This window comes from Hypanus sabinus, chromosome 4 (genome assembly GCF_030144855.1).
Source record: "Hypanus sabinus isolate sHypSab1 chromosome 4, sHypSab1.hap1, whole genome shotgun sequence".
In the NCBI taxonomy this organism is placed as follows: domain Eukaryota; kingdom Metazoa; phylum Chordata; class Chondrichthyes; order Myliobatiformes; family Dasyatidae; genus Hypanus; species Hypanus sabinus.
The window spans coordinates 124,939,085-124,961,123 of NC_082709.1; the positions used below are offsets into that span (position 1 = coordinate 124,939,085).

The following is a 22,039-nucleotide window of genomic DNA, read 5'->3' on the forward strand; positions in this document are numbered from 1 at the left end:
TTAGGGGAAAATGGTAAGAGGCCTACGTTTCCCTCCTGTCATCTTTGGATACTGCACTATCCAATCTAATTCCACAGCCATTCTAGACGAAGTTGTAAAGCCCACATACCTCCTTTAAGAGGATGCATTCAGAGCAGAAAATATAACTTAATGTCAATCACAACATCAACCCCATCTGTAAACGCATCACTGAACATATGTTTGTAGTCATGACTACTGAAATATATTTAGCTGCAATTAGAAGGGTCTCCCTGAGACAGAGAGGGAGTCATCCTTTACCACCTTGCTTTGCTATCAAACTACTCGTCATGTTGGTTTAAGGGTTGGTGCACAACAGGCCTGACGTTTACTACAGCTCAAAATAGCATCAACTGTATTGTTGATTTATGATATTATAAACACCATACAGTCAGTGGAAGAGCATGATCAAAGCAAAGACAATCTGGAATCTGAGTCTAGAACAGACTATCTGCTGGAGGAACTCAGCAGGTCAAGCAGCATCTGTGGGAGATGGAGGAAGAATTGTCAGCAACCTGCGTTGGAAACCTTGTAGCAGAGTGAATCTTGATGCAATGTTTCAAACACTGACAATTCCTTTCCCCATGACAAATGTTGTTCAACTTTCATTAAAACCATTTTCAGCTAGACTAAATTTAGAAAAACTAGCAGGGCCTTTCGCCCATTGAGTCCACACTAGCAACTATTTATTTACAATCGTTATTCTCCCTATCCTTATCCCTCTCCCCCCCCCCCCCCCCCCCAACCCCAATTCCACCATTCACCCACACAGGAGCAATTTCACTGCTAATGAACTCCTGCAATCTGCATGTCTAGGATGTGCAGGAAACCTGTAATCATAGGGAGCTCATGCATTCTCCTCTCACACTGCACCAGAGTTTCTGGTGCTGAGGCAGTAACTCTGTTGGCTGTACCCCCCCGCCCCCTTCAAATATGACCCCATGGTAATGGGGTCTTTCCAAATGGGGGATTCAGTCCAAGTTGCTCTTCAGCTCCATCATGATTTTCTTCATATTTAAAACAGTTTGTTGTTTGATCATTGCCCATTGTCATCTTGTAGCAACATTGTGTTCTGAACTTAAAATAGTGTTAACTCAATGTCCTGAATATTCATAATTTATTGAAAATTAACGCTTTCATATATTAACAGATATAAAAGAAAATCTATACTGTACATGTTTAACTCATGATTTGCTTACAAGTAGAACTAATACAATCTAAAGTTACCTGCATTTTTGTACTCTGTACTTAAGATTTGTGAAGCATCTACAGCACAGTTATATTCAGCTTACATTGGATTCTAAACACTACAACTTTGGCCACTGATTTTATTGTTCATACAGTTCCACAATACTTAAAATGAAAAAGCACAGTGAACAGAAAAATTTTAAATCAAAATGGACTGTTGCAAGCCTGTTAAAATAATAGAAACAAGACTGAAGGGAAACTGGAATTAACACGATTGTGGAATGACTTCAAGCAGGTACTTCCTTTCCAAATTGTCAAAGTAGCATCCACTATTCCTAGCAGACAAGGATAAATTTAAGTCCACCATTCACAGAGCAGTTAAAGGGACATTTATAAATCAAGGTAAGCTAATGTTTATACCAATTAAGTCACATAAGTCTGGGCAAACATGCTCGGTTAATTAAAATAGGCAAATATGGGGAGTGAAAAATCCAATTTTCAACAGCAGTCAATTGTTTATGGCAGGGTTATAGCAGTGGACAATGGGTTCAAATTCATGGTTCCACAGAAGACTGCTCGATAAGAATCTAGGCAAGAATTAAAATTATTTCAAGAGGCCTTACATCAGGCCAAGATGCAGCCAAGTACAAAATGTTATACAATTCCAATTCCCAATACGTCACATGTGCAGTTTAAGTGTGATTTCCTCAGTATTGCCAAGTGGTAGATAGTTGGAAATCATTCAATTCAAATCCATTAGAAATCCAATTCAACCTTCCAGGATAGCATAGTAGTACATTGCACCAACAAGGACAAAAAACTGAAACGAGAGAAAAAAAATGGCAGTTTGTATTAATTAGTTCATTATTTCAAATCTTCTATTCAAGTTAAAGTACAATTGTCAGAGTGATTAAATATAGCACAGGACATCAGGGGAACCAATCACTCACTTCAGAAAAGGGAACATTACATGTGCACATAGTGCTGATGAAGCCTCAAAGCCCAAGGTAGAACTTCCATACTTGCACTCAATCATTGTACTGAATTGTACTAGGCTGCTTTGAAGACTGGCATTAAACAGAAACTTGATCTCGAATCAGTCCTACCTACTGAATATTTATCACATTATAGGGACAGTTTTAAAAAAAGTGAATCAGTTGATGATTACCACAGCAGGGATTTGTAAACTCCATTTCCTAACAAGATGTAGCATTCAAATTTATGGAATAAGCAGCACTGGGGCTAAATAACATTCATACACTTTATCAACACACATCAAAATTATCAACATACACTTGATAATTGAAAATCCTTTGGAGCGAGTGCACAAATATTATCAAACAATACATTAAAGATAAAGACTTACTGTCCAACAAAGAATGGCAAATCCAAACCATGCAACACCCCAAGCATGTCTACTCAGAGCTCCCGAGATAGCTTCATAGCAACCCTAAAGTTATTAGAAACCATTAATACAAGTTTAATATTGAATGCATAAAACATTGATTTCATTAATATGAACAAAATCATGTACTCATGGACTCAAAATAGATCCTATTGCCTGCTCAATAGTGACTGCAGACAGGTGATAGTTAGAATATTGCATTTACTGCAAGTACTCACTCACCTTTGTCTAGTTATCGCTTTAACTAGTTCAGTTGTTGCTTTAACCAGCTCTAGGACAAATAAATAAACTAGATATTTTTTGCATTCATCCCTGAGAAGTGTTCAATTTATAAAAGCTGGCATCACCTCCTTACAAGTCTAAAAATGAGATACTATCCACTTTGTCACACTGAAAGGAATATTCAAAACATTTTGCTCAGCTTTTACACATTTCCCATAACAATTAACAGGCATCATCAATCTTGGAATTGTTAAATCAATTAAGTGTTACTGTATAGGCTTGATCCCCTTACAAAAAGCATCTCCCATAACATTTATAATACAGCAAACAAGGCAGCTCTTCCAGTAATTTCACTGTACCCAGTAGCTCCAGAAGTGTAATCCATGACTGCATGTGTAGACCAAAAGACAAAGCAAAAAGCCAAACAGATTCTGGGCCTAGACTTGAAATCTGATCTCCTTGTCAGTCTCAACAAAGCCTCAATTGACCACACATACCAAGATACCTGGATACTTGGTTAGAAAACAGTCATACAGAATCCAAGTAGTCCTTTCAGGCTCTGTAAGAATTACCATCCACCCCTAATTGCTATTTGCTTCCCCAATGAGCCAACTACATTGTCCACATGCATGTTTATTGGTGAATAGTGAACTCCTCCCACAGCAGCTTATTTGCCAATAAGAATTTCTTTCCATCCAAAGTGCAAAGAGAGCCTACAAGCACAGGCTGTCCACTGCAAGTTATTGTATACTTATGAATAAAGAGGAGATTTTTTGGCCACTTTTTAAAATGTCAGCATGTTCAGTGATCAAGCTGCTTCTACAGGGTTCATCTCCTCCCAAGATGCAGGTCAACTCATCAAACCTTGATAAGCATCACCGTCTTCAATTGACTGGTGACAAAACCTCTGGCTAGGTTAAGGATCATTTTGGTTTGGAGTGGCTGGGGTGTAAATGCAGCAAGCTCAAGTAAAGCTGTAAAAACCAAAGAGGAAGATGAAGGATGGCCCCATCATAGGAAGCTTGCCAAAAAAGGGATATTGAAGGGAAGGGAAAAGTGAACAAGGAACAATGTAGTGGAAAAGGTCAACTATTTGGGTGGGGGTGAGAAAGAGGGCATAGGCATGTGGCTAGAGTGTGTTACCTTGTGTGATAGTCTCAGGATTGTAGTGGGTGGTCATTGTACACTACCTAACATGAAAAATATCTGCAGTCAACTTCCACAGAGTGTAAAACCTTCCACTGAAGGACAACACAAGACCAAAGTATTCCCCAAAGTAACTTCAACTCATTAAATTGCATCCCTTAAAGTAAATATGTTCAAGTGGAAGAATCAGATTTACCCGATTATAAATATAGCCATCGGCGCCAAGCTTGCATGCATCAAGATCAAGGATTTGGCCAAAAGAGGATGTCCTACAACACTGTCGAGGCCAGGGAAATTCAGAATCCAAATGGTTTGATCTGAACATGGAGTTAAAATTAATCCAGTCTTCAGGTCCATTTACACCACAGCATTCATTCTGCAAATGGAAGACAAGTTACTTCAGTCACTTGGTTTTAAAGAAAACTGCATAAATACAGGATTGCAGATTCCTTGGCCGGCTCTGCAATGGTTGCCCGTTTTAGCTTTCTTCCCAAGATCTTCCTTCAAGCCACCACCTCCATACACACTTTTATTAGTAATTACTATCAATGTTGGGTTGCTACAACCAAATATTACACAACTAGATTCTTTATCAATAATGTATCCAACCTCTCTCCCGTTTACTTACGTTAGGCATGATGTGATTCCAACTATTTGTGACATCTACAAACTTCCTGAATTCTACTTCATTCTGCCAGTTTCTGTTAGAATATAGCTTCAGCATTTGTTTGAGGAAGAAATTTGGAACAAACTATGAGAAAATAGATATTGGGAAAAAAAAATCAATTTACACATCTAAATCTGAAATAAATCATCCGCACTCCCTCCCAGCCCATTCCAAAAGAGGCAAAAAAAATAGGATTCAATGTCTGAAGATAACAAAAGTATGCAATAAACTATGAAAATTGGGAATTTTTTGACCAAGTCAGATTTTATAACCTAATCTTAAAATTTAAAATGGATACAGATACAAGTGGCAAAGGGCCTTGAGCATCAAAATATAGCTGTAATGAGAAGCAAATTTAGCAGATGTAGAATCACAATCTACATATTGCAGTAAGGCTACAGCTGGATTGATTTGTTGTGTCAGTAATGATCAAAGCTAAACATATTCAGGAGTCTAGAATACAGCTTTCATGTAAGGTTGAAAAACACTTCCCTTATCCGGGTTGCTGCCTGATTTCCCAAGTACCTCTTAGCCATAGAACATTACAGCACAGAAACAGGCCTCTTGGCCCTTCTTGGCTGTGCCGAACCATTTTTCTGCCTAGTCCCACTGACCTACACCTGGCCCGTATCCCTCCATTCATCCATGTACCTGTCCAAGTTTTTCTTAAATGTTAAAAGTGAGCTTGCATTTACCACTTCATCTGGCAGCTCATTCCACACTCCCACCACTCTGTGTGAAGAAGCCCCCCCTTAATATTCCCTTTAAACTTTTCCCCCTTCACCCTTAACCCATGTCCTCTGTTTTTTTTTCCTCCCCTAGCCTCAGTGGAAAAAGCCAGTTTGCTTTCACTCTATCAATGTGAATAAATGTGAAGTTATCCACTTTGGAAGCAGGAACAAGAGTGCAGAGTATTGTCTGAACGGTGTAGAGTTAGGTAAGGGAGAAATGCAAAGAGACCTAGGAGTCCTAGTTCACCAGTCAATGAAGGTGAATGAGCAAGTGCAACAGGCAGTGAAGAGGGCAAATGGAATGTTGGCCTTTGTTACAAGGGGAATTGAATTCAAGAGCAAGGATGTCCTTTTGCATTTGTACAGGGCCCTGGTGAGACCACACCTGGAATATTGTGTACCGTTTTGGTCTCCAGGTTTAAGGAAGGACATTCTGGCAGTTGAGGAAGTGCAGCGTAGATTCACTAGGTTGATTCCTGGGATGGCAGGGCTGTCTTACGCAGAGGGATTGGAGAGATTGGGCTTGTACACGCTGGAATTGAGGAGATTGAGAGGGGATCTGATTGAAACGTTTAAGATAATTAAAGGATTTGATAGGATTGAGGCAGGAAATATGTCCCAGATGTTGGGAGAGTCCAATACCAGAGGGCATGGATTGAGAATAAGAGGTCAGTTATTTAAAACAGAGTTGAGGAAGAGCTTCTTCTCCCAGAGAGTTGTGCAGGTGTGGAATGCACTACCTCGGAAGACGGTGGAGGCCAATTCTCTGGATGCTTTCAAGAAGGAGCTAGATAGATATCTGATGGATAGGGGAATCAAGGGATATGGGGACAAGGCAGGGACTGGGTATTGATAGTGAATGATCAGCCATGATCTCAGAATGGCGGTGCAGACTCGAGGGGCCGAATGGTCTACTTCTGCACCTATTGTCTATTATCTATTCCCATCATAATGTTATATAGTTCTATCAAATCTCCCCTCATTCTTCTGCACTCCAGAAAATAAAGTCCTAACCTATTCAACCTTTCTCTGTAACTCAGTTTCTCAAGTCCCTGCAATATCCTTGTAAACCTTCTCTGCACTCTTTCAACCTTATTAATATCCTTCCTGTAATTAGGTGACCAAAACTGCTCACAATACTCCAAATTCAGTCTCACCAATGTCTTATACAACCACACCATTACATTGCAACTCTTGTACAGAATATTTTGATTTATAAGGGCCAATTTACCAAAAGCTCTCTTTACGACCCTATCTACCTGTGATGCCGCTTTTAGGGAATTGTGTATCTGTATTCCCAGATCCCTCTGTTCTACTGCATTCCTCAGTGTCCTACCATTTACCTTGTATTTTCTACCTTGGTTTGTCCTTCCAAAGTGCAATTTCTTACACTTGTCTGCATTTAACTCCATCTACCATTTTTCAGCCCATTTTTCCAGCTGGTCTAAATCCCTTTACAAGCTTTGAAAACCTTCCTCACTGTCCACTACACCTCCAATTTTTGTATCATCAGCAAATTTGCTGATCCAATTTACCACATTATCATCCAGATCATTGATATAGCCACTAGTCACAGGCCTCCACTCAGAGAAGCAATCCTCCACTACCACTCTCTGGCTTCTCCCATTAAACCAATGTCTAATCCAATTTACTACCTTACTATGTATACCTAGTGACTGAATCTTCCTAACTAACCTCCCATGCAGGACCTTGTCAAAGGCCTTACTGAAATCCATGTAGACAATATCCACTGCCTTCCCTTCATTCGCTTTCCTTGTAACCTCCTCAAAAAACTCAGATTGGTTAAACTTGACCTACCACGCACAAAGCCATGTTGACTCTCCCTAACAAGTCCCTGTCTATCGAAATACTTGTAGATCCTATCTCTTAGTACTCCTTCCAATAATTTACCAACTACCAATGTCAAATTTACCGGCCTATAATTTCCCAGATTACTTTTAGAGCCCGTTTTAAACAACAGAACAACATAAGCTATCCTCCAATCCTCCGGCACCTCACCCGTAGATACGGACATTTTAAATATATCTGCCAGGGCCCCTGTAATTTCAATACTAGTCTCCTTCAAGGCCCAAGGGAATACCCTGTCAGATCCTGGGGATTTATCTACTCTGATTTCCCTCAAAACAAGAAGCATCTCTTCCTCTTCAATCTGTATAGGTTCCATGACCTCACCACCTGTTACCTTATTTCCATAGACTCCATGCCAGTTTCCTTAGTAAATACAGATGCAAAAAACTCATTTAAGATCTCCCACATTTCTTTTGGTTCCATACATAGCCGACCACTCTGAACTTCAAGAGGACCAATTTTATCTCTTACTGTCCTTTTGCTCTTAATATACCTGTAGAAGCTCTTTGGATTAACCTTCACCTTAACTGCCAAAGGTTTTAGCCCTTCTTTTAGCCCTCATGATTTCTTCCTGAAGTTTTTTTTTTGCACTTTTTATATTCAAGCACCTTATTTGCTCCCTGTTGCCTATAAATGTTATACATCTCTCTCTTCTTTGTATCAGAGTTCCAATATCCTTCAAGAACCAAAGTTCCTTATTCACTTTGCTTTCAATCCTGACAGGAACATACAAACTCTGCACTCTCAAAAATATCTAATATTATAAACTACCATTTACGACCAGCAGATTAGTGCAATTGTACAAGATCAATACCTCAAACATATTCTGTCACTTCAAACTACCTTTTATCTTTGCCCACATTGTAACTGTATGGGCAGAGTAAATATTATTTAAACTTAATGCATGCCATTATGATAGCACTTTGTCATCCATATAGAATATTTAGTTTGGGAATAAATTTACAAGAAAAAATATAGGTACATTAAACTGCATTTCAAACTACTTCATTAACTCAAACAGTTTACTCATGAAATTAGCAATATTACCTTGAATACTGATTACTTACATAGTCTCGTTGTGTCGCAGCTGTGATACAGGAGGCAACTTCAAAGGTGTAAACAATTATCATCAGTACAAGGTACTGAAACAAAACAAATGCCATTTAAGTATAGTGGCTACAAAGGCTACTAAGTGTTTTTGATACTCAACATGTTTTGTCAACTGCATTGCTACTGATAACTGAAATTGGCATGATTAATTGGTCATTCATTCCTTCATTGCTTTGTTATTTTCAGTAACTATTTACCACAACTGTTTACTTGAATCCATTACATGGAAAAGGGCATCACATTTCATTTGTCTGAAGAGTAACCATGTTCCTTTCAGTATCTGAAAGCAATTTAATCTCTCCCCACACACAATTTGAATGATTTTTTTTTTTTAAAAAACAAACTACAATCGGCCCTCCTTATCCGCAGATCGGGAAAACCTGGAAGTTCTCTCTCCAGCACTCAGTACTTGAGCATGTACAGACTATTTTTTCTTGTCATTATTCCCTAAACAATACAGTACAACAACTATTTACATAGCATTTACATTGTATTAGATAATGTAAGTAATCTAGAAATGACTTTAAAGTACAGGCAGTCCCCAGGTTATGAATGAGTTTCATTCCTGAGTCCGTCTTTAAGTCGGATTTGAAGTCAGAACAGCTACATCCGATATTATTTAGCGTCAGTCAAACGTTTTTCTTAGTATATAGTACATACTTTACCTTTCTAAGTATATAGAACACTTAAGAAACATATGTATTTCAATAATTTAACCACTGCGTTGCTTAGTAATAATCATAGCTTTCATCGGGGCAGGGCCTTTCACATTCTCCATTAAAATTGTTCTGATCATTGACCGACTGTAGCCTAACGCTTTTCCAATGACCGATGGCGTTTCACCTCTTTCCGATCACTTTATTACTTCCACCTTATTTTCAATCGCGATCGTGACTATTTTCGTGAACAGAAACACTGCAGATTCAGAGCTCACTGCCAGGTCCTAATGTCCACCGCATGGAGACATGTTAAATAAAGTCTGGGATTCCACTGGGTCCTGAAGACCACCGCACTGATTCAGGTTAAATAAGGGACTTGAGCATCCACAAATGTTGGTATCCGCGGGGGGTCCCGGAACCAATCCCCCGCGGATAATGAGAGCCGACTGTATGCATTTTATTAAAAAATACAATTACAATTTCCCAGAGTGCGCCATTTTGGTTCATCACAAAACAAAATACATGTTCAATGAAGTTCTCAAAAAACTTGAATTAAAGAATTCAATTTTTGGATTACCAGTGATGGACTCTAGTCAATTATCCCCTTCAGCTTGCAATTTGATTGCATTTGTTACATTAATAGCCAGAAGATCCTTTTTATTTAAATGAAAAGATTCTAATCCCACTACTACATTTCAATGGTTTCCCCAAACTATAACATGCTTAAACTTGGAAAAAATTAGGAGTGGCTCTATCGACCCTTCGGTTAAATTTGAAGAAACTTTAAGGCCAGTTATTCAACATTTTCATATATTGTAAGCTGACTTTTTCTGAATCCTTCTTAATAGAGTTTTGTACATGTATAGAGGAGCGGAGTTAATGACAAATAACAATTTTAACCGATGAAACAAGGCAGCCCAGCTTTTGTTTTGTTTTTAATTGTTTTTTTTCCCCTGTTAGTTTAGGGGGATTTTTTTCTTTTGTAAAATCTTTTTTCTTTGTATCCTTTTCATGTTTAAGTTACTAAGAGATTGGGAGGTTTAGATTGCACATGTTACTCAGAGTCTGTTTATGTATATGTTAACCTTTATTAATGTAATCCTGATCTCTTTGAATCACTATCACTGTTATGTTTATCTATTTGAAACTTTAAAAAATTGATAAGAATTTATATTACAGACATTTCTTGTAAACAGAAAGAATCTATGTAAGTACTAGTGAATATAACTAGAGTTCAAACTTACTGTCAAGATAACTTTCTTGGCCGACTTCATGATTCCAAATATACCAAGAATGCTCAGCAGAAACAGGAGGAAGCCAACAAAGAGACCGATCCATGCAGCAGCAAAAATGTCTGTGTTGTCAGCAGCTGCCAGCAAAGGCCAGAGCCTGTACTGATCCGAGACGTGGAAGATGCATTCGGCCGTCAATGCAATGCCACATAACTGCCAAACAGGAGCAAAGAGATCAATCAGAAGCTGCACCTTTCAAACAACAGTCAAGTTTCGAATCGCTTCTGGAAAACCGAGAAAGTACAACCAAAACTAGGACTTCTAGAGAATATTCTCAAATTCTCCTAGGTGGGCAATTATTTACAGTTCTTTTACAAAGAAAAATAGAGTCAACTTCACCAAGTTCTCACAAGAAACAGCATACAATGGAAATGTTCTCTCAGAATGTCTCAGCATTTGTTATCGGTGTGAGCTAAAGTAGCATGTCAAGTTCCAATATGATCAACATCAGAAGAGCAGGGGGTGAGCATCAAAACAAAAAAAAGTCCTTGCTTATTTTGATATTTTTATTAAGAGTTTCTCAGCCCTTAATGGAAGAGCTCAGTACAGCATCCAAAGTATCTAAATAGGAACAAATTTCTCATACAGACAAATTATCTTAATCCACAGGGAAAATAATCATTTAGCAAATATAGACAAAAACCATTTGCATTCAAGCATTGGTATTGTTCCTGGCATAGATATGTAGTTTGGTTATCTTCAAATGATAAAGAACCTATACATTCCCAGTTATCATTGATTGAGACTGAACATCCCAACTGCAGTTTCAAATTAATGAACAGCACCAAATTTCAAAGGGAATACTGTTACGCAAAACAGATTAAAATGATAATATTTCCAGAATGAACGTAAAATAGAGATGCTGCTGAACAGCTGTTATTTTTCCCCCACCACTAGTTTTCAAACATTGTCTGCTTAGGGAAGGTAGATACTTATAACATCTAGGAGATATTGATTCAGAATTAAAATACAAAGGTTAGTCGTGAATTAAAGAAAAGGAAGAGGATAGTTGGAAAACAGTCCTCTTTAGAAATATTAATATTATTACAGAGAAAAAAAGATGTCAATAAGGAAGAAGTGCAGGCAAACTGGGCTTGAAGTAGATGTTTTTGGACAGTGGGTTGGGCAGCGCAAAGGAAGAAGAAAACAAAAATCAAAGTGCTCAGGTCAGTGTAAGCATCTTTTCCCGTGGGTGCTTCTACAACCTCTGTCGTATTCAGATTGCCTGCTAGAATTTGCTATGTTATCCTTAAGCATTATTATCCAACTTTTAAGTTTTTGTTTTGAAAAAAGGTAGTCAAACATCAGAATGTTAGAGAAAGCTGAAGTACCACAGAGTCAGACTTGATAGCTCCCCCCCCCCCCATGTTTTTGATAAAAATACTGATACAGGGAAAATGTTCTGATTTATGTAGTATCCGAGCACACATTCTTATTCCAGATGCCTACTTCCATTGAAATTTAGATCTCCCAGCAGAATTCTTTGCTCCTTTAACCAACTCTTTGGATAAGGGTCTGATGTCTGAGTATAGAGAATACGTGCAGCCCAGGATATTCCAAGAGTTTAATGCGCCAGGATCAGCTTCCTCCAACTTTTCTCTCATGCCAGAGATCTGCATGCCAGGCTGGACCCTCTGTGGCCTTTAACCCCAGGACCACTTTCCCGCAATAACTATATCCTTCAATAAATGAGAAATTCTGCAGATGCTAGCAATCCAAATCAACACACAATGCTGGAGGAACTCAGTAGGTCAGGCAGCACCTATGGAAATGAATAAACGGTCGACATTTCGGGGAAACCCACTGATGCCTCAAATATACAAATCAGCCAAGTAAACAGCCGTATCGGTCAGCAAGTCAACTTTTGTTTAGTTCAAATAAATTAACGCACTTTGACAAGGAGCTGCTGGGGCGATTACGGTAAATTAACAGTCACACCTTTGAATGTTTGATTACATCTAACATTGGCAATCATGACACAGCCAGGGCTTTGGCAGATGGGAAGCACAAATCTCTGCTGGCTGTCAAAAGCTGCCCTGAAGCATAACCAGCCACCAATACAACACTTGTCTTCCAACAACTTTGGAATCAATCTCCCATTGGAAACCTGCACACCATAAACTGCATGGCCCAAGAGAGAAATCTGTCGGCAGAATCACTGGCTCATTATTTAGGTTTTTTGATGTTGATATCCAATTACAGAGCAGATACAGGAACACAATGCAAATCTCAGTTAATACTCACCATAATCACCACATTTCCAAAAATGAGCAGTCCTTGGAAAGCCCTAACTCCTGAACTTCCTTTAGCCATTTTGAGTCACCTAAAAAGGAAACAGAATTAATCCTTCCAGCTGGCATAGAAACAACTACAGCAAGAATCATGGTAAAGAAATGTAACTAGCAGGAGAAATATTGCACTTTGTTCTGGAAAATGCAGCCACTTCTCAGATTGATTAGAAAGGCCAATTCTCTCAACTGTTTTCAATAATGTTTTTCAAAAAAACCCACTGGGGAATGCTCACATCTAGTTATGCTACTTGCATTTATATCTGAAAGCTTCAAAAAAAAAATTAGACTGGTTTATCCAGGATTCAAACCCATAATTTTACAAGTTCACACAAACAAAAGCTTAGCAAATACATCATTATACAGAAGAGCCAAGATAACCAATCTCTGAAGTAACTACAGCTAAAACAGCTTTTGGTACAAAATAAGTTAAAAGTCATATACTGTAGTACAACCAATGTATCAGAACAGTGAGAAAATATATAGAGAAATAATTTTTTTCCTGCAGTAAAGACCCTGCATGATAGAGTATCTGACACCAAGAAATTTATTGAAGACAATAAGAATTTTGTGAAAGAAAGTCTTTGAAGATTAATCAGAGTGGTATCCCTCAAGCTTCAACATGGGAAACTGAACATTTTCCAAATAACTGAGGCACAAAGAAAACCTGACCAGGATGCAGTCAGCACTTGTCAGCATTATCTTCCATTCTTCACTGAAGTGATACCTGAAGATGCAGTCCAGTAGCTCGAAACAGAAATCCCACAAAAACCCAAGTACAGCACCACAGCCAACCCCGGGGTGTCTACTGAGACAACCTTCAGGGGAAAAACACGTCGCTGAAAAAAACAACAGGGAACCCAGTTCAATCAGTTATAAACACTGATAGTTTCCGAGTTCTCTTCCGTCAGTCTGGAAGATATAGACAAACATGCACACAAAACGATCCCACTTCCTTGGCTCTGTCGTGTAACATTAGGCCACACCACCAGCTGCAGGGTGGGAACAACAGGTTTAACCGCATTCTTTAAGTGACGAACTGCAACATTCCAAATTAGCAACTTGGACCGACACCAACAATTGGTTATCAATACACCCATTTATTACATGGGAAAGGGTGGACATGGTGCGACTTAAGCCAGAAATGCTCGCCCAAATTACGCGCCCCAAACGCTGGGATCACAAACAGGTCAGTGGCAACCCAGGAGGCAGAAAGCGCGACACACCCATCCATTTCCAAGTCACATGCTGGAGTGAGGCGGACAGCTGAGAAGATCTTTTGTACTTTAAAAAAAGGAGTCACACCGAGTGGTAATAATAAAATTACCTCAAAAATGACCGGGTGAAACCAGGAAAGTTTCCACAAAACCAAACGACGAACTACATACATGCCATCAGTTGGTGTGACAAAAGTTCAGTTACAAACACCGCTTGGAATTAAAGCTTCTCTTTACCCCATATAATGCAGACTTAATAGCCAGGAACAAAATAAAATCGCCGCAACCAGACGAACAAAGGGCGCAAAATATTTCTAGCATCGGACTAAACAGGAATTGGGTGGGAGCGCTGTAAGTTTATAAACCCTTCTCACCTGCACAACACCTGTTCCTCTTCTCTCCAGTAGCCGACTGAACGCGCAGCTTTTATAGATAGCTTATATAGCACTGGCGCACTGCCCCGGCCCCACCTCCCAAAGCCTCGCCCTCTCGGCGCATGGGGTCTCATTCCGGGGAAATAAAGCCCTCTCTAGAATCGCCTCCTTTCTGATGAGTATTTCCAGCAATCCTTTTCATCTGTTGAATTTCAGATCGTCGGTATCCGTCGTATTTTATTCTAATAACAATGTAAATCAACTGCGGATTCTTTTTTTTTAGTCGGTCAAAACAGTTCATGAATCAGCTGTAATGCCATGTGTAAGAAACTGGTATCTTCTTGGCAACTTCTGACTACTGTTGTTGCAGAAAAGTCTTCGGGACGTGGAAGAGAAGTGGGGCACTCTGAGGAAACCCATATGGTCACAAAGATAACATGCAAACTCCACACCATGGCATCTGAGGTCAGGATTTAATGCTGTTCTCTGGCATTCTGTGGAAACTGAAAAGGCACTCGACACACACACACACAGTGCTGGAGGAACTCAGCAGGCCAGGCAGCATCAATCTACCTTTTGGGCTGAGGGCCGCAGGCAGGACTTTTCTCCACAGATGCTGCCTGACCTGATGAGCCCCTCCAGTATTTTGTGTGTGTTGCTTGGATTTCCAGCATCTGCAGATTTTCTCTTGTTAGTGATTTGAAAAGTCATCATGATTCTCTCCCTTTCCAAGGACATGCCTGACACAGAGAGCATTTGTTTTGTGCCAGATTTCCAGATTCTGAATTATTTTTTATTCCAAAATGACTTCCTGAGGTTTACATGAAATGTGTTATAATCAGGTGAATGCAGTGGAAGATTTGGATGAGTGTAGACAAAGAGAAGCAGCATTAGGAATTGGTGGAAGGAAAAGGGAGAGTGTTGGGGAAGTGTGCTGAATGGAATGTGCCCTTATTATCTACAAATTCAGAAACACAATGCTCAGATGCTACTGAAGTGGGGGTGGTTGTGAGTGGGGGTGCCATGGAAAATGGAAAGCATTTAATTCAGCCGAAGTAGTCAAGGGAGTACAGAAGGCCTCACAACTCTTAAATACTGCCGGGGTTTGGGATTGTGACTGTATCCTGAGGTTGTGGGAATTTTGATGGTGAGAACAGCATTCAAAGTTCAAGGTAAATTTTATCATCAAAGTACATTTACAACCCTGAGATTCATTTTCCTGTGGGCATACACAGGAAATCTGTAGAATAGTAACTATAACAGGATCAATGTAAGATCAACCAGAGTGCAGAAGGCAACAAACTGTGCAAATATATATAAATAGCAATAAATAATAAGAACATGAAATAATGAGATAAAGAGTCCTTAAAGTGAGATCATTGGTTGTAAAAACACCTGAATGGATAGGAAAGTGAGTGCAATTATCCCCTTTATTCAAGAGCCTGATGGATGAGGGGTATTAACTGTTCTTGAAGATGATGGTGCATGTCCTGAAGCTCCTGCAGTGAGAGCAAAGTATGGCCTGGGTGGTGGGGATCTCTGATGATGGATGCTGCTTTCCTCCGATAGTATTTCGTGTTGATGGGCTCAGTGTCTGGAAGGGTTTTACCTGTGATATACTGGGCTGAATCCACTACCTCATGTAGGATTTTCTGTTTAAAGGCTTTGACATTTCTATACTAAACTGTGATGCATCCAGTCAATATCGTCTCCACTGCACATCTACAGAAGTTGGTCAAAGTTTTAGATGTCATGCTGAATCTCCAGACTCCTAAACTGTAGAGGTGCTGCCATGTTCACTGATTGCCCATATTGCACCAAGACACAATGCAAAATCCCTTTTTAAAATGGTCAGTTAGTTACTGTGCACAAACAACACACACAAAACGCTGGAGGAACTCAGTAAGCCAGGCAGCATCTATGGAAAAGAGTAAGGAGACAACATTTCCAGCCGAGACTCTTTTCCACAGATGCTGCTGAGGTCCTACAGCATTTTTTGTGTACCTTGCTCAGATTTCCAGCATCTGAAGGTTTTCTTTTGCACCAATTAGTGATACATTCTTTTATTTCACATCATTGGGACATACAGTACTTGAGTGATGCAGTTACTATGTTAAGCTGTGAAAACTTAAGAGAAATTAGACTTCAAAAATATCCTGTTAGAATTTTGTAGAGTAACATGGACAATAATAACATGGTGTCATGTAGGAATCTTGAGAAGATAACAGAGATTGGAGATGCTGGAATCGGGTAGCTCGCCCCAATTTTTTTTTCTATTATATGGACGAATACATTGGTGCTGCTTCCTGCCACTATGTGAAACTCAGCAATTTTATCAACCTTGCTAATAATTTCAACTCTGCTCTCATAATCGCTTGGACCATTTCTGACACCTCTCTCACATTACGGGCTCTTTTTGTCTCCATTTCAGAAGACAGATTTTCTGCTGACATTTCCTGTAAATCCACCAACTCCTGCAGCTACCTGGAGCACATTCTTCACACCGTTTCTAGTAAGAAATCCATCCCTTTCTCCCGGTTTCTCTATCTCTTGCACATTTGCAGTCTAGATGAGGTCTTCCATTCCAGGACATTTGAAATACCCTCGTTATTTCATGGCTTACCCCTTTATTGAGATTGATAAGAGTATTTCATTTTCCCATTTCCTGGATTTCCCGCTCTCACCATTCTCTACCACCCCCCCCCCCCAAACAGAGCAGAGACAGTATTTCCCTCAACCTCACCTCTCAGCCTACTGCCCTTCTCATCCAGCACATCAATCCTTCATCTTTTCCAACAGCTGCAATGGGGGCATATCATCAGCCATATCTTCCCCTCCCCAGCCCCTCTGTCATCAGCATGAACTATTCTCTCTATGATTCCCTGGTATGCTCACTCCCCATTCCCACCCCATCCCAACTTGTCCACCCTACCCTGACTCTGTACTTGCCCTCACAGCCACCAGAAGTGCAGAACTTGTTCCTACATCTCCACCCTCCCCACTGTTCATGGACCTAAACAGCCCTTCCAGGTGAGCCAGATATTCATGTGCACATGTTCCAATCTTGACCGTGGCGTTCAATGGGAAGAAGCAAAGGTTAGGTGGCTGAGGGGGGTAGTGAGCATGCCAGGGGGCTCTGTTCACCACGGTTCAATCAGCTATCGCCTGGAGTGTATTGTGAGAATGGAACGAACTGCCAGTGGCAGCAATGGATTCAGAATAAACTGGTTTGGATAGGTACGTGGATGGGAGGGGTATGGAGGGCCATGGTCTGGATACAGGTGGTTGGGGCTGGATGAGAGATGGGTTGAAGGGCTTGTTTCTATGCTGTAGTGCTCTGTAACTGAGCCATCCGAGCTCCCGACTGTATTCCATTTCAGCTCCCATCCCATTAGGATGAAATGATGAGCCTGAGAGCTCTTGAGTAAAGGGGAGATCACTGCCTTTCTTTTAACTCCAGGAGCATGCCAGCCTATAGTACTTGGAGCCATTCCATAGTAATCGATGCAGATAAGAATGGGCCACAATAGTCTTCCAAGCCACTGTAGAAAACTAGATAATACTCTGTCTTCCTCCTCATTATTAAATAATGAACACCTGATTGGAGACCTTCAATCAATATCAGTACCTGCATTTGGAAAATAACTGGAGAAGGTAATCAATGGAGCCATCACCTACTGATCGTTCATCTACTTAACCAGGACTTCAACACTGTGTTCAATTAATCCAAGAGGGCATGCCTTGAGGATATTAGGCATGCAGAAATCAGGTACATAACCGATCAGATAAACAGCTAGATGAGTGCCTAGAGCATGACATTAGTGTACGGATTTACTGCTGGAGGCTAGTAAATGTTTGGCTCTTACTGGTGGGTCATGGGTATAGTAGGAGGCTCAAAATGCACCTTTAGGCAGCCTAACAATGTTTCAAATTAGTGAGAAATCCGGGGTGGGGGGGGGGGGCGTTGAAAGAAATAATAAAATTACAAATAAACTCTATGACTCCATAAAAGACTTGCCCTAAATCGCATTAACTGAGCCAAAATGATGAAAGGCCAGAAAGCCGAGCTATTCCATAGTGACACCCAGTGGTCAGAATTAGTAATTGCAGGCAGACAAATTTGATAATAAACTTACAGTAATGGGTTATCATGCTGTGGAATATTCACTTTTTTATTTTCCAAGATGCTCCCTCTCCTTGTGACTGTTTTTCAGCGTTTCTGTGTTATCTTTATGCACTTACAGCTCCCGTATTATTTTGATTTACATATATACAGTGGGATCCTATTAATTAATCGAGTCAGCCACTTATTTGGTACAACTCATAAAGAACAAAAACTAAAAGAGAAAACAGCCGGGATTCCCTTTGTTTATTTGGGACACTTTGCCACTTAATTCAGACAGGAGACGAGTGCTGAACAGTTTCTAACTAGTATCAATCACATGAACTTGTGTGGCTGTTAAGATGCTGCACTGTGCTTAGAGCAAACAGTTCTTAAATAGCGTCGTTTGCACGTGCTTGCACTGATAATTGGTACGGAATAAATACTAAGACAATTTTGAATTGTTTTGCTCGCTGCAGCTTCAAGCATTCAGGAGTGAAAATGAAACAACTTTACTACTTTAACAAGTTAGGAGATATGAAAAACTTGAAGTATTGACAATCATCTTGTATGTTACAATGAAAATGAAGATTTGGAGAATGCAGTCTTCAAAAGCATTATGTGAAGGCAGTCTATTACAATTCTTTACAACCCTACTTACCTGTTACACTGCTTTCAAGGGATTATGGATCTGTACTCCCAGATCCCTCTGTTCTACCACACTCCTCAGTGCCCTATCTCTCATTGGTGTAAGACCTACCCTGGTTGTCCTCTCAAAGCACAACACCTCACAGTTGTCTGCTTTAAATTCCATCTGCCATTTTTAAGCCCATTTTTCCAGCTGCTCCAGATCTCTCTGTGAGCTCTGACAGTCTTCCTCACCATCCACTACAACACCCCAATTTTGGTGTCATCTGCAAATTGGCTGATCCAGTTAACCACATTATCATCCAGATCATTGATAGAGATGACAAACAACAGAGGACCCAGCACTGATCCCTGTGGCACACCACCAGTTACAGGCTTCCAGTCAGAGAAGCAACCATCTACTACCACTCTGGTTTTCCCTGCAAAGCCCATGTGTGATCCAATCTGCTAGCTCATCTTGAATGCCAAGCGACTGAACCTTCTTGACCAATCTCCCCTTCAGTATCTGGTCAAATGCCTTGCTAAAGTCCATGTAGGCAACATTCACTGCCTTGCTTTGATCAACCTTCCTGGTGCCTTCTTTGAAAAGCTCTGTAAGACTCATTAGACATGATTTACCACGCACAAAGCCATGTTGGCTATCCCTATCAGTCCTCGTCTATCCAAATACTCGTATTCAGTCGGCCCTCCGTATCCGTAGGGTTCAATTACGGGACCCACCGCGGATGCTCAAGTCCCATATATAAAATGGCGTAGTATTTGCATATAACCTACGTACATTCACCCCTATACTTTAAATCATCTCGAGATTACTTAGAATACCTAATACAATGTAAATGCTATGTAAAATGATTGTTACGCTGTACTGTTTAGGGAAAAATGACAAGAAAAAAAGTCTGTACATGTTCACTACAGACGCAACCGTCGTAGCTCTTCTGGGAACGCAGATGCTGCCTCGGCATCAGCCGATGCCGATTCTCCGGTGATCTTTAAGTTCTTGAGGCTGCAGCGCATTACATAGTTAGCCAGCCATCCCTTACTAGCCTTAAGCTGCTTCCTCTCGCGTAGCGAACAAGTAGCAAACAAACGAGATGCAAGGCAAACAATGCTCAAACAACAAGTAATACTTTTAATCATCTCTAGATTACAGTACTTTACGCTCCATCTTAGCCTTTAAGGAATTGCTTTGACCACTTAATTGCTTTTTAGGAGGCACTTTTTCACAAAAACAAAGGGTACACACAACACAAGTAGCGACCAAATGAGGCGCGAGACGAACAATGCTCAAACAAGTGCTGGAGAGAGAACGCCCAGGTTTTTCTTCAATCCCGATCTGCGGTTGGTTGAATCCACAGATGCGGAGGGCCGACTATTATATAGTCAAATAATCATATATGGTGGGGGTGTTGTCGATAGTCTGGAGGGTTGTCAGAGGTTACAGCACAACATCAATAGAATGTAGAACTGGGCTGAGAAGTGGCAGATGGAGTTCAACCCAGATAACTCTGAAATGGTTCATTTTTGAAGACAGGATATGATACTAATGGTAAGGCTCTTGGCAGTATGGAAGATCAACGAGATCTCGGGGTAAATGTCCATGGGACACTCAAAGCTGCTGCACAGGTTGACAGTGTTGTTAAGAAGGTGTATGGTGTGTTGGCATTCATCAACCATGGGATTGAGATCAAGAGCCGTGAGGTAATGTTACAGCTATCTGAGACCTTAGTTAGACCCCACTTGGAGTACTGTGTTCAGTTCTGGTCACTTCACTGCAGAAAGGATGTGGATACTATAGAGAGAGTGCAGAGGAGATTTACAAGATATTGCCTGGATTGGAGTGCATGCCTTATGAGACTAGGTTGAGTGAACTTGGCCTTTTCTCCTTGGAGCAATGGAAGATGAGAAATGACCTGATAGAGGTGTATAAGATGATGGGAGGCAATGATCACATGGACAGCCAGAGGCTTTTTCCCAGGGCTGAAATGGCTAACACGAGGTAGCACAGTTATAAGGTGTTAGGAAGTAGGTGCAAGGGGGATGTCAGAGGTAAGTTTTTCACACTGAGAGTGGTGGGTGTGTGGAATGCTCTGCCAGCAGTGGTGGTAGAGACAGAGACAGAAATAGGGTCTTTTAAGAGACCCTTAGAGAGGTACACTGAGCTTAGAAAAATAGAGGGCTATGTGGTAGGGAAATTCTAGGCAATTTCTAGAGTAGGTTATAAGGTCGGCACAACATTGTGGGCCGAAGGGCCTGTAATGTGTTGTAGATATCTATGTTTCTGTGTTTCTATACAGTCTCTTGGAATACCTTAAAATAACTTCCCTACACTGGCCTATAATTTCCTGGCTTATTGTTTAGCCTTTCTTAAATAACGGAACAACATGAGCTATCCTCCAATCCTCCAGCATCTCACCCATTGCTAAAGATGTTTTAAGTATCCCTGCTCGGGCCCCTGCAACTTCTGCACTTTCCTCCAACAGGGTCCGATAGGAACACATTGTCAGGCGGTGGGGATTTATCTACGCTGATCTTCCTCAGGACAGCATACAGCTCCTCCTCTGTAATCTGTACAGGGCCCATGACTTCGCTACTGCTTTGCCTCACTTCTGTGGACTGCGTGTCCATCTCCTGAGTAAATACAGATGAAAAAAAGTCATTTAAGGTCTCCCGCATCTCTTTTGGCTCCTCGCAGAGATTACCACTCTGATATTCCAGTGAACCAACGTTGTCCCTTGCTATCCTTTTGCTCCTGATCTATCTGTAAAAGCACTTAGAGTTCTCCTTCAGCTTGTCTGCTAGAGCAACCTCATGCCTTCTTTTAGCCCTCCTGATTTCCATCTTAAGTGTAATCCTGTATTTCTCATACTCAAGTGCCTCATTTGTTCTTGTCTGCCTATACCTGCTCTGCCCATCCCTCTTTTTCTTAATCAGCACCTCAATATATCTTGAAAACCAAGGTTCTTTAAATCGGGTGTGGCCGCTGATGCATGCAAACAGCTACTTGGAGCCACAGGTGAGAGCTCAATGTCAAAGGTGAGTGAACTACCCCAGAATGGACATGACAAGCCCCAGAGATGCTATCCCAACCTGGACACCCCATACA

The 22,039-nt window shown here is 40.6% G+C and overlaps 1 protein-coding gene across 2 annotated transcripts; it reads right to left on the reverse strand.

Moving 5' to 3' along the window:
- Positions 1-1,118: 1,118 nt before the first annotated feature.
- LOC132393175 (uroplakin-1b-like) lies at positions 1,119-14,299 on the reverse strand. Of its 2 annotated transcripts, none has more exons than XM_059968089.1 (8): positions 14,187-14,299; positions 12,552-12,630; positions 10,260-10,460; positions 8,314-8,388; positions 4,608-4,730; positions 4,176-4,355; positions 2,573-2,656; positions 1,119-2,026 (listed from the first exon to the last, which is right to left on the reverse strand). In XM_059968089.1, the coding sequence occupies exons 2-8, from the start codon at positions 12,618-12,620 to the stop codon at positions 1,976-1,978; spliced, it is 783 nt and encodes a 260-aa protein (XP_059824072.1). In that variant the 5' UTR covers positions 12,621-12,630; positions 14,187-14,299; the 3' UTR covers positions 1,119-1,975. The 2 variants fall into 2 exon arrangements, with proteins under 2 accessions (XP_059824072.1, XP_059824073.1); XM_059968090.1 differs by lacking the exon at positions 14,187-14,299 and adding an exon at positions 13,323-13,527.
- Between the last annotated feature and the right edge of the window lie 7,740 nt (positions 14,300-22,039).

Excerpts from the sequence above, each read along its gene's own strand:
- LOC132393175 (XM_059968089.1), bottom strand. The coding sequence starts at position 12,620 with ATGGCTAAAGGAAGTTCAGGAGTTAGGGCTTTCCAAGGACTGCTCATT. Across the intron at positions 10,461-12,551 it reads TTGGAAATGTGGTGATTATG|TTATGTGGCATTGCATTGAC; the intron begins GTGAGTATTAAC and ends CCTGTTTGGCAG. Across the intron at positions 2,657-4,175 it reads ATGGCTATATTTATAATCGG|GGTTGCTATGAAGCTATCTC; the intron begins GTAAATCTGATT and ends TAATAACTTTAG.